This window comes from Rhinoderma darwinii, chromosome 1, assembly GCF_050947455.1.
Source record: "Rhinoderma darwinii isolate aRhiDar2 chromosome 1, aRhiDar2.hap1, whole genome shotgun sequence".
Classification (NCBI taxonomy): domain Eukaryota; kingdom Metazoa; phylum Chordata; class Amphibia; order Anura; family Rhinodermatidae; genus Rhinoderma; species Rhinoderma darwinii.
The window spans coordinates 394,155,088-394,167,936 of record NC_134687.1 but is presented as its reverse complement, the minus strand read 5'-3'; the positions used below and the strand labels follow the sequence as shown (position 1 = coordinate 394,167,936).

Sequence of the window (12,849 nt, the reverse complement as noted above, 5' to 3'; positions counted from 1 at the left end):
GTTTGAAAGTCTACTGAAAATATGTTTAAAGGCTATGTAAATCTTTGAAAGTCCATTTATATCTATATATATATATATATATATATATATATATAACAGGTCAGTCAGTGTGTTTTTGTGTAACTTTTGTAAAAACTTTTTATTAAAATTTTATTTTGCTTTTAGGCCCTGTTCACACCGCATCGGAAAAAAAGCGCCAAAAAACGTCCGAAAATGCCTCCAATTGATATCAATGGGAGGCGGAGGCGTTTTTTCCCGCGAGCGGAAAAACCGTCTCACGGGAAAAACAAGCGACATGCCCTATCTTTGGCCATTTATGTCTCTGACCTCCTTGACATCAATGGGAGGCAGAGAAAGTGTTTTTGCTTGTGGCGTTCAGTGGCCGCTGGCGAAAAAACGCCACAAAACGCAACAAACGGCGTGCAGGCAGATCAAAATATGCCTCAAAATTACAGATGTGAACAGGGCCAGATACAGCTTCTCTGTATTCTGTATACAGAGCAGCAGTGTCTTTCGCTGTGGCTTGAATCCATCAGTCCCGCGGCCCTAACAGGTTCAGTGCCATCGGGTCCTGCATGTGTCTCTGACACGCAGGACCCACCTTTAATCTATTACATCTAAGTTATGAACACACAGGGGCCGCTTTCACTGAACCAGTACGTCCCGGGGACCTGACGGGAACAGGATTTAGCGCACGATACAGCTGCTCTGTATATAGAATAAAGAGCAGCTGTATCTCAAAAAGTAAAAGGGATTTTTAATAAAAACTAATTATAAAGTTACACCAAATACACTGACTGACCGGTTTATTAAAAAAAAAAAATCCCTATCAAAGGTTTACATAGCCTTTAAGATATTTGAGCATGGGGAACACCGAGATATATTATTTGGGGTATAAGGAACTTCATCAGTAGCTGTGAATATATAATTTGCACAGAAAATTAACAAACTTCTTTCTATATTTTTATTGTCTTTGCAGTTTGCCGATGTTTACCGTTCTTCGTAAATTTTCAATTTTGTTTACACTCATCCTTGAAATGGTCATTTTAAAGTAAGTATGTTTTTTGTTTGTTAGAAACATTCTCTCCAGTAATGGGGTTATATGAAGCTGGGGATACAAGCATACATTGGAGGTTTGTTAGGAGAAATAGCAGAAGCCGATACTAGTAATGCAGTACAATTGTAGGACGAACACAAATCTGTTAAATCTGAAACAAATTCATACATGCAGCTTGTTTTATGTGACCAAGAACAATACAAATAAAATCATCACGTAAGTTGGAGGAGGCATGGCTCAAATGTTAACAGTATAGTCCCTTGTAGGGACACAAACGCGATGGATGAAAATAATTAATACCAGTACTTCATATGAATGGCGTACCAGTTTCTATATATACACTGGCAGTCTTTGAGCTAGAAGCGCTTTTGAATCGAACAATACACAGATAGCGGAATGTGAGAGTTTGTAGCTCACCGCGCCACCGCTTGATGTTTAAGTCGAGTCCTTCCACACTTGTATAGCCTCCTGGTTTGGCGTTCACTAGCAAACACTCGCTCTCCTCTCAGCTAGCCGAAGTATGAATCCCCATTCGGGCCAAATTTCCTCAACTGACCGTAGTAGGCTTCTGGGAAGTGGACGCACATCAGCAAAAGACGTCATCAGACCTGGTCTTTGCAGCGCAGGAGGAATTGTAAGGGGGGGGGGGTCAGACAAAGAGACGACTGTGTGGAATCTGTGTAACAGGTTATTTCTGCACTTTCATAGTTAAAATTACAATCTTGACAGAAAGCATGTCATCTCACATGATGTAGTAAAAGAAGACACCAGGATTATACCCCTGAGCGAGCTGGAATGGGCGAATCCGGTTGGGTGTGATGATGGAATTCTACTACATTTCAGAAATTTCTACAACACAATCTGCTGCGTGTGAATTCACCCTAAGCTGTGTAGCTAGAGTGGTGCACTGTTTCCTGTAAGCTTTAAGATCCAGCGCAGTACCAGATAAAAATGAACAAACCATTTAAGATTCAACAGCAGTGACGCCTATCATTAACTATCGCTGAAACCGCTCCCAATAATCTAATTAACCTCAAGAAAACTCAGAGCATATTGTCTCATAAAAAATACTATATTTTATTATATCCATCTAGCAAAATACGACAAACTACTAATGAAGGGTCACGGTTCACACCCGACAATATAGCAATTCATAATAAATAAAGCAGCACCCTATTGGCAATAGTAATGCACCCATAGCATGGGATATCTGTATTCTCAATACGACTTAATAGAGTTGACTAAATTAGCTCGACACATTTATTAGGTAAAATACCTAGAGCCTACCATGGGAATAGTAACCAATAACCTCTTACCCAGGGAATGCTGAGTTAGGAGTTTGTAGCGCCCCAACGCGCGTTTCATCACAGCTTCATCAGGAAGCATAAAGAAGATTAGGTTTTACTAGCTTTATATAGGGACCTAAATTCTATTATCATGGCTATATCTGGTCATGTAAGAGTGAAATTGTTATGTAAAAGGAAAGGAGGCATTTCCAGCCTTTGTCACATGTGCAGATAGTAGCCCCGAGAGAAATCTTTCACCCACCACACAGTGCCACGCATGTGCCAGGCTATCACCCAGGAGATGCATCTCACTGGATCACCGACATTCTGCAGGCACAGCCCGATCTAGTGATGAAGCTGAAGATACCAGATACATATTGCCATATAGCTGCAAACTAGGTTTATAGTGTGTCAAGACAATTGAAGGCACTCAGGCTTATTAGCCGCTGTGCCCATGACTGGGGGGGGGGCATTTGAGGGATTAACAGAGCCACGTTTTGCTAGGGGGACTGTTCAATGTTCTTGTTTATAAGAAAAGGCCTATAGGGTACCCGCCTACAGAGCGTTTTTTGGGGTGATCCGGGGCGGTCGTACCCATCCTCCCTGTTCTGGTATTATAAGGGGAGGGCGGGAAGACACCTTCCTCTTTTGGCCGTTGCTTGTCCCACCCTCCCTACTATCTGTTTGTTTGGAATGAAAAAAATTTTTTAAGACATTTATGTCACAGCTGGCGGTACTGTCTGGTAAATGGTAAAAGGTATGACCCACATGCCCTTCCTTAGGCGGGCTGGCATACGGGTAATATTGGAAAGCAAATAGTTATGGTTAATTGGTTTATTGGTAAACTAGCTGTTCTACCCGGCGTTGCTCAGGAGGTTGACTTATGGTATAGATCGGGTAAAAGCTCACTATTTAAATACCCAATTATGTGTTGTAAGGCCCCATGCAAATGACCGTAGAGTTCGTCCGTAATTACGGACCCATTCACTTCTATTGCCCATGGACACCTTCCTGTATATTTACAGGAAGGTGTCCGTGCCGTAGAAAGGCTCCGCAAAAGATAGGACATGTTCTGTGTTTGCTTTTTACGGACTGTGCTCCCATACTTTATATGGGAGCACGACCCGCATAATAATTAGAGTGTATTAAAAGTTAACTTACCTGCTTCTTCCTCCAGTCCGGCCTCCCGGGATGACGTTTCTTCCCATGTGACCGCTGCAGCCAATCACAGGCTGCAGCGGTCACATGGACTGCCGCGTCATCCAGGGAGGTCGGATTGGATGTCAAGAGGGACGCGTCACCAAGACAACGGTACGTATGAACTACTTTTACTTTCAATTGCTGCGGAAACTCTGCCCGAAAGGGCTGCCCCTTCTCTCTTTCCAGCACTGATAGAGAGAAGGGGCTGCCGATTTAGTGCAGAGAAAACGGGTCCATAAGTACTGGTGGAATACTGGTGACACCGGACCCAATGTTATTGGAAGCACCATTAAATATCCTTAACTCTATGATCACATGATCAAAAAAAATGTATTCCCTTTAGGAAATAAAAGTCCTAAGCGAGTGCTCCTAGACTAAACTACGAAGTGGTGGATGAGGGGCGGGGACTTCTGATTCATGCCCATTTGGCATCATTTTTCCTCGCTCCTCATCTTTGCCATTAGTCCCTCAATCGCTCATTGCTTCTCCATGCATTTTAGTCCCTCAATTATACGAGACAGGACAACTGTCCTGCCTCTGTGTAAACCCGCTGTGTCCAACATCGCAGTGCTGCTGTGTTAGGCAAATCGGCAAGGAATGATGTACGTTGCAGCCAATTATACCACGTCATCAATAGGGGGCGGAGCCTGTCAGTGCAATCCCCTGATTTTAAAACAATGAAAAATCGGGCTTCAAACTAAATTTTTAAAATATATATAAGATATGCAAATAAATAAATATTAATAAAGCTGTGGCCGACCCTTCGTGTCAACCCACGTTTAAAATTAGAATTGGTTGTCGGTCATGTTATTTACGTTAATGGTGTCATAATCCACCCTAGCCCGATCATACAATGTTGGCATGCACACAGTCATATTGCATACAGCATCCAGATAAAGCAGGGCAGCCCACAGGATTGCCGTGCCTCCTGACAAGACATCATTTTGCATCACTGGTTAGGGTGGAGGGGTGATGGGAAATGCCCTAGGGTATTAAAGGGGTAAATACTAACATGCTTGATGGTCTAGGGTGAGGGGTTACTTTCAACATCTCTATGGGTCTACATCAGAGAAGGGGTTAATGTTCAATACCTGTCGTCCAGTGGTTTTCTTGCCTCTCCAGGCTCTAACGTTGTCCCTGTAACCGAAAGCTAAGCACTGTTCACATTTAGCTTCATCTTCCTGTTTGCTTGTCTTGGTGTTTCCTCAACTATTTACTCAGCGGTTTTTAGTATATATCTAATATATGAAATCCAGCAATAATCTCCACAAAGCTGAATACCTATTAGAAGTTGTTTAAAAACCAAGTTTTTCTTAACCTCTAAAAATTCAGTATATTAAAAAAAATAGCTTTTTTTTTTTGTCTAATCATCTAGGGGATGCCTTTATTAGGATTGATCGATAAAAATTGCAGGTTGACCTCTGAGTACAAACCATTTGTTATCAACGTCTATAATATTAGATGCACAGGGTTTCCCTTCTATTACTCAGCCTTCTCAATTATATTAATTCTACGCCTGTCTCTATCGCCCTATGTCCACAAACCAGGCTGTGCCAGTTCTAGACTGATAATGTTTCCTATATTCCAGATAACGGGTGTTTGTGATATCCCTTTTTTTTTAAATATTGTTCCAATGTTATTCCAACCGGACACTATCTTATAAATGACCGGATTTGTACTACAGGTAATTGGGTTGTAATTTAATTTAATTTTGTGAGCAAACTACTCAATCCTTTTGGGACCTTCTGTTGCATTACATGATTTACAATTACCACACATAGCAGGGGTGCACTTAGGGTGGGTGTCCTAGTGCCACCCCTGCCCCCCTTTCGCTTTAAGACAGTCATGAGAAGCCAAGATAAATTAAATCTTTCTGTGGCCACTAGAAAGAGCTCACTGTATAGATTTTTTTTTAGAGTTAAATGGGGCTGTATAATTCCCTATGCCGTGAGCTCCCCCAAGTGGTGGCTGTAGGCAAAGATAATTTTATCCTGTGACACTATGGCTATGTGAGTATGTTAATGAGATTTGGCATTCTATATCAGCAAAACAGAGCTATGACCCCTATGCAGAAGTTTGGTTAGATTAAATAGAATTACATTATAGGTACATTTTTCTACCCCAAACCTTCTCCAATAAGCCCATTCACCATCCCAAACGACCAAGAGTTTTTGGTAAACCATAAAATCCTGGAAAGTCCCTATTATGATGGGGAGGGACACTTGCTTCCACCAAGGTGCCTGAAACCCCCCCCCCTTAAAAATCCTTTATTTGCTCCTGCCTAGTAAAGCTATGTCTCAACATTTGATTAGGGTTCCATTTGGTTGGTGCCATTTTCACAGCGAAAAGTCTACACTTTTAAAAGAAAATCCGAGATCCACAGGTATCATGTCTTGTTTCTTTACCCATCATAAAACATTCCAATGTTGTTCTGTTATTTTCTTAAAAGCTTTATAGTGGTTGTCCACCTTCTGACAAGTGATGACCTATCCACTCGACCCCGCACCGATAAGCCGCTCCGGTGGCTCCGTACATAGCATAGTGGCTGGGCTGCAGAACTGCAGGCCGACCCCTATTCACTTGAATAAGGGCAGTACAGCAGCTCGGCCGCTATTCCGTGGCCGGAGCGAAGTGCTTCCGGCATGTACTTCTGGTGCACGGAGGCACCAGACCAGCAGATCTGTGCGGGGTTTGGGTGTCAGACCCACACAGATCATGTACTGATGACCTATCCGGTGGATAGGTCATCAGTTGTCAGAAGGTGGAAAACCCCTTTAACCTCGCAGTTGTAAGGAATGACATAGGGGATATCAAAGAGATTATTCATACCTGCTGAAGCCTTTATCTTGTACCTCTTTAGCACCTCATTGATCATCGTATACTATTTTGAAATATTTTTCCTCTAAGGGTATGTTCACAAATACGTCTGAAATTACGGAGCTGTTGTCAAGGGAAAACAGCTCCTGATTTTCAGACGTTGTTTGAGCAACTCGCGTTTTTCGCTGCGTTTTCGCAGCATTTTTTATGGCCGTTTTTGGAGCGGTTTTCAATAGTCTATGAGAAAACGGCTCCAAAAACGTCCCAAGAAGTGTCCTGCACTTCTTTTGACGAGCTGTCATTTTACGCGCCGTATTTTGACAGCGACACGTAAAATAAAGGCTCATGGGAACAGAACATCGTAAAACCCATTGCAGGCAATGGGCAGATGTTTGCAAGTGTAATAGAGCCGTCTTTTCAGGCGTAATTCGAGGCGTAAAACGCCTCCATTACGTCTGAAAATAGGTCGTGTGAAAATACCCTAAGTCTATTCTTCTAATTCAAGATTATGTAATGTTCAACAGTTCCTATTTTGAAAAAGGATATGATGTTCAACTGGTCCGACAAGCTGTTAAGAGACATATAATATGGGTATGGAGCCTTTGCTTGAAGGTTTACTGCAGATTCTTTGATATTCTCTTTGTCATTCCTTACCTGTAGCTGAAATTTGTCCCTCTTTATATCCTTAAAACCTATTCTTTCTCATATTGCATTGAAAACTTGGAAAAAACTATCAAGAATTCTTCCTTATGTATCCCATGAGATCACCCATTCCTTCCCCTCCTTCCAATAAACTGGCTACTGAAGGAGCCTCCCCCAACTGCTCTGTCTGCTACAGGAGACCATACATGACAAGCCCCACTTAATGAAGCACCCCTCCCCATTCAGCTGTCTGCCACCTAGTTAAGAAGGAATCAGAAGGAAATGAATACTTGTGCTGCAGAAAATCCTGCAGAATGACAAACACTGCGGGCAAGTTCATCTCATGCTTACTTTTATTATTAATTTCTTCGTGTTCCTTTAAGAAAATAATAGGCCAATATTAGTATGTTCTACAGCAGGATAAAGAAATAGGATATCTGAAATCCAAAAACAACAAAATTTGAGATATTTCTCCACGTGCTTATTTCAACAATCCAGTTTTCCAGTTTAAGTGTCGCTAAATGCAATCCGGCGGCTCAGTTGGCAGCGTTTGGCAGACACACATGTCAAGATTGGGCAGCCCCTTTTTAGATGCTGCCGCAGTGCCCTCTGTGGATGCTGCCGCAGTGCCCTCTGTGGAGGCTGCCGCGGAGTCTTCTGTGGAGGCTGCCGCGGAGTCTTCTGTGGAGGCTGCCGCGGAGTCTTCTGTGGAGGCTGCCGCGGAGTCTTCTGTGGAGGCTGCCGCGGAGTCTTCTGTGGAGGCTGCCGCGGAGTCTTCTGTGGAGGCTGCCACAGTGATGTCAGGGGCTTGCCCAGAGCTGGAGTCCCAGAGCAGAGCCACTTCTAGCACTCTTCCTGGGATTCCAGCTCTGCTCTTGACATCACTGTCCATATATGGACAGAGATGTTAGGGGCAACCCCAGAGCTGGAGTCCCGGGCAGAGCGCTAGTAGGCTCTTCCTGGGACTCCAGCTGTGGTCCTGACATCACTGGGACTCCTGCTCTGGGGAATTCCACAGAGTCCCGGAGCAGAGCCTGTACTAGCGCTCTGCTCGCGACTCCGCTCTAGGGAAGACCCTGACACACTGTCCGTATATGGACAGCTATGTCAGGGAATTCCACAGAGTCCCGGAGCAGAGCCGATACTAGCACTCTGCACGGGACTCCGGCTCTGGGGAAGCCCCAGACATCGCTGTTCATATGTGGACAGCGATGTCAGGGAATTCCACAGAGTCCCGGAGCAGAGCCGTTACTAGCACTCTGCACGGGACTCCGCTCTAGGGAAGACCCTGACACACTGTCCGTATATGGACAGCTATGTCAGGGAATTCAACAGAGTCCTGGAGCAGAGCCTGTACTAGCGCTCTGCCCGGGACTCCGCTCTGGGGAAGACCCTGACACACTGTCCATATATGGACAGCGATGTCAGGGAATTCCACAGAGTCCCGGAGCAGAGCCGATACTAGCACTCTGCACGGGACTCCGGTTCTGGGGAAGCCCAAGACATCGCTGTTCATATGTGGACAGCGATGTCAGGGAATTCCAGAGTCTAGCGGCTCTGTGTCCCGCGGGCCGCAGATGACAGCCCCAGTCCGCGGGCCACGTTCTTGAGACCCCTGGTCTAGACCTTTCACAACCTGGTTATGTGGACTGGAAATGGTGGTCTAGTGTGGAGATAATATAATTGAGAATCTAGAGAGGAAACGTCTTGCGTCACTGCATTAGATACTTTAAGGCTGGGTTCACATGTCGTGAGAAGATTTTTTTTGTTTTTGTTTTTTGCTGCAGTTGCGGTAAAAAAAAACACATTTTGACCGTGACATCCTTTTTTTCCTTTGATTATCTAATATTATATCTGGGATCCCTTTGGTTAGGATTAATATGTATTTGATCTTTAATATGAAGAGATTAAGAATCAATGGTGTTGAAAAAAATTACTAAAAGGACTGCGTATGGAGAAGATTGCCTTATTACTTGTATGGTTTAGCTAGAGAGGGAAAAGCGGTACACAATGGCGCAAAACATAGTGCATTATCCCACGTTGGATGTTTTTAAAAATAAATCCGTTATGGTTTTGCTCACCTGGTGATGTCGTGCTAGGAGCACGATATCCCTGAAGACTAAGTAGTTAAAAGGATTAACTTCAGCCGCAGGTCTCTCCGGATATAAATGCTTGTCCGGTGTAGTTCGGCACTGGTATGGTGACGGAGTACCTATAGAAAGGTGCACCAATCAGAAAAGCAGTCGTTTTTTCAGCACTGTTCCCCTTTTGGCAGAGTCTTTGGTTAAATTATGGAGTTTGCATAGCCAAAAACGAACGCCAGATGATTCAAATTGCAGGCGACGCGTTTCTGAGCCGTACCGGCTCCTTCCTCAGGCAGTATCACAAGGATAATGAAGTGTGGAAAAGATGCAAGCTTTTATACTCGGCAAAAAACTGGGGAAAAAGACTGAACGTGAGCAGGTCAAAGGTCATCTGTCGTTACATAAGTATATATTCTATAAGTCTGAAAAATAATAATCAAAAAGTTACAGCTATTGTATCCAAAACTATTTATTTCTTGTATGAGATAAACTTGGATTATAATTTATTTATATTCCAGATATACATTTGTATGGTCAGCATGGTGGAGTTTTCATGTTCTCCCACACTCCAAAAATATCAAGATTGGGAATTTAGATTGTGAGACCGTGAGTGATGACAACTTCTGTACAGTGCTGCAAAAGAAATTAAATGAATACATTTAAATAAGAATAATTTTACATCAGAAATTATATGCAATGTTAAATACTTTTGTATCAAAAAAGGCAAAAGTATAGTAGTTCTGCTACCTTTTATTGGCTAACCATAAAAGTTCTATATGCGGCTTTCAGAGCACACAGGCTCTTTCTTCAGGCAAGTTTACAAATGAATGACTTAAAAAAAAGCACAACATATAAGATGTTACACAAAGACAATTAGTACATGAGGTGATACATCATTAAGATGAGCCGGGGCAATAAAACTGAGCTTATAGGGGTGATGACTTAGGGGGTAAAAAAAAGACGTACTATGCACCCCAAGGAGTAATTTGCCATGGTGGTTTTTTATTATTCCAGTCTCAGTGCGACGGTTCGGTCAAACCTTGACCTTCCTGCCCAGATATATTTAGAAGATGACATTGTATATGAAACTCCTATAACAGTGTGTATAAATAACAAGCAGTGGGTGCTTAACCCCTAGGCGCACCACGACGCAACTGTACGTCCGGGTGGCCAGTGTCTTAGCGCACGGGCACGTACAGTTAATGCGCAGTTCCCAGTGCACATTATCGGCGATAGTGTGCACCGGGAACCGGGAGGCCAGCTGTCCCTGACAGCTGACACGCCACTGTTGCCGATCAGCGGCTTATTTAGGCAATTAACCCCTTAAATGCGGTGATCGATTGCAATCGCCGCATTTTAGGGGTTTCTAGCACATCGGCAGACCTCAAAATGAAATCGTGAGGTTTGCAGATGGCTAGCATGGTGACCGGAGGCCAAGTAATGGCCTCTGTGTCTGCCATGTACGGAAGCCTATCGGGACCAGCCTCCTGATAGACTTCCTGTCAGAGTCACAGGACGACACTGCTGTTCGCGATGCACACTGTCGGCGACAGTGTCTGTGACAGTGTGATTCGGGAACCGGGACGCCATCTGTCCCTGACAGCTGACACTCCACTGTTGCCGATCAGCGGCGCTCATTGTCACTGATATTGGCAATTAACCCGTTAAATGCGGAGCTCAATTGCGATATCCGCATTTAGGGGGTTTGTAGCACATCAGCAGCCCCCATGCAATTGTGGGGGCTGCTGATGCTTGTGTTGGCACCCGAGGGCCAGACAATGGGCTCCGGGTCTACCATGTATGGAAGCCTATGAGGACGAGCCTCTAGCTGGTTCTCATAGACTAACTGTCAGAGTAACTGTGACATCATACTGACCGTTGGAATACATTACACTACCTAGCTGGTGTAATGCATTCTAGCAGCGATCAGAGCTACAGGTAAAAAAAAAGTGTAAAAAGTTAAAAAAAATTTTTTTTTTTTCCTATAATCAGTCTCTTATTATAGGAAAAAAATGAAACCGTTAAAAAACAGTACACATATTTGGTATCACCGCGTTCGTAACGACCCAATCTATAAAACTATAATGTTATTTTTACCGCACGGGGAACGCCGCAAAAAAAACGAACTAAAAACTATGCCAGAATCACTTTTTTTGGTCACCACCCCTCCCAAAATATAGAATAAAAAGTGATCAAAAAGTCGCATGTACCCCAAAATAGTACCAATAAAAACGACAACCTGTCCCGCAAAAAACAAGCCCTTGCACCGCTTTTTTGACTGAAAAAAAAAAAATTACGGCTCTCAGAATATGGTGACAGAAAAATATTGTGCAAACGCTGAAAAACATAAAAAATCTATATACATATGGTATCGCCGTAATCGTACCGACCCGCAGAATAAAGTAAAATTGTCATTTATAGCGCCTTATGAACGCCGTAAGAAATAAAGAATTTAAAACGCCAAAATCACAGTTTTTTGGTCACCAAAGCTCTAAATAAAATGTAATAAAAAGTGATCAAAAAGTTGTATGTACCAAAAAATGGTACCAATAAAAACTACAACTCGTCCCATCAAAAATAAGCCCTCCCACCGCACAATCTACCAAAAAATAAAAATGTTAGGGCTCTCAGAATGTGTTGATACAAAACAATTTTTTTTTTAAATAGTTTTTTCTTTGTAAAAGTAGTAAAATATATAAAAAAAATATATACACTACCGTTCAAAAGTTTAGGGTCACTTAGAAATTTCCTTATTTTTGAAAGAAAAGCACAGTTTTTTTTCAATGAAGATAACATTAAATGAATCAAAAATACACTCTATACATTGTTAATGTGCTAAATGACTATTCTAGCTGCAAATATCTGTTTTTTAATGCAATATCTACATAGGTGTATAGAGGCCCATATCCAGCAACCATCACTCCAGTGTTCTAATGGAACATTGTGTTTGCTAACTGTGTTAGAAGGCTAATGGATGATTAGAAAACACTTGAAAACCCTTGTGCAATTATGTTAGCACCACTGTAAACAGTTTTGCTGTTTAGAGGAGCTATAAAACTGACCTTCCTTTGAGCTAGTTGAGAATCTGGAGCATTACATTTGTGGGTTCGATTAAACTCTCAAAATGGCTAGAAAAAGAAAGCTTTCATGTGAAACTCGACAGTCTATTCTTGTTCTTAGAAATGAAGGCTATTCCATGCGAGAAATTGCCAAGAAACTGAAGATTTCCTACAACGGTGTGTACTACTCCCATCAGAGGACAGCACCAACAGGCTCTAACCAGAGAAGAAAGAGAAGTGGGAGGCCCCGCTGCACAACTGAGCAACAAGACAAGTACATTAGAGTCTCCAGTTTGAGAAATAGACGCTTCACAGGTCCTAAACTGGCAGCTTCATTAAATAGTACACGCAAAATGCCAGTGTCAACATCTACCGTGAAGAGGTGACTCCGAGATGCTGGCCTTCAGGGCAGAGTGGCAAAGAAAAAGCCATATCTGAGACTGGCTAATAAAAGGAAAAGATTAATATGGGCAAAAGCACACTGACATTGGACAGAGGAAGATTGGAAAAAAGTGTTATGGACAGACGAATCGAAGTTTGAGGTGTTTGGATCACAGAGAAGAACATTTGTGAGACGCAGAACAACTGAAAAGATGCTGGAAGAGTGCCTGACGCCATCTGTCAAGCATGGTGGAGGTAATGTGATGGTCTGGGGTTGCTTTGGTGCTGGTAAAGTGGGAGATTTGTACAAGGTAAAAGGGATT

At 42.9% G+C, this 12,849-nt stretch overlaps 1 protein-coding gene across 1 annotated transcript in view; it reads left to right on the top strand.

Moving 5' to 3' along the window:
* The window catches only part of SLC35D2 (solute carrier family 35 member D2), a 49,596-nt gene that overhangs the window by 15,652 nt on the left and 21,095 nt on the right, over positions 1-12,849 (top strand). The window contains exon 5 of the mRNA XM_075852408.1: positions 980-1,051. Within this exon, the coding sequence (XP_075708523.1) occupies positions 980-1,051 (72 nt within the window). The remainder of the gene's footprint in view (positions 1-979; positions 1,052-12,849) is intronic.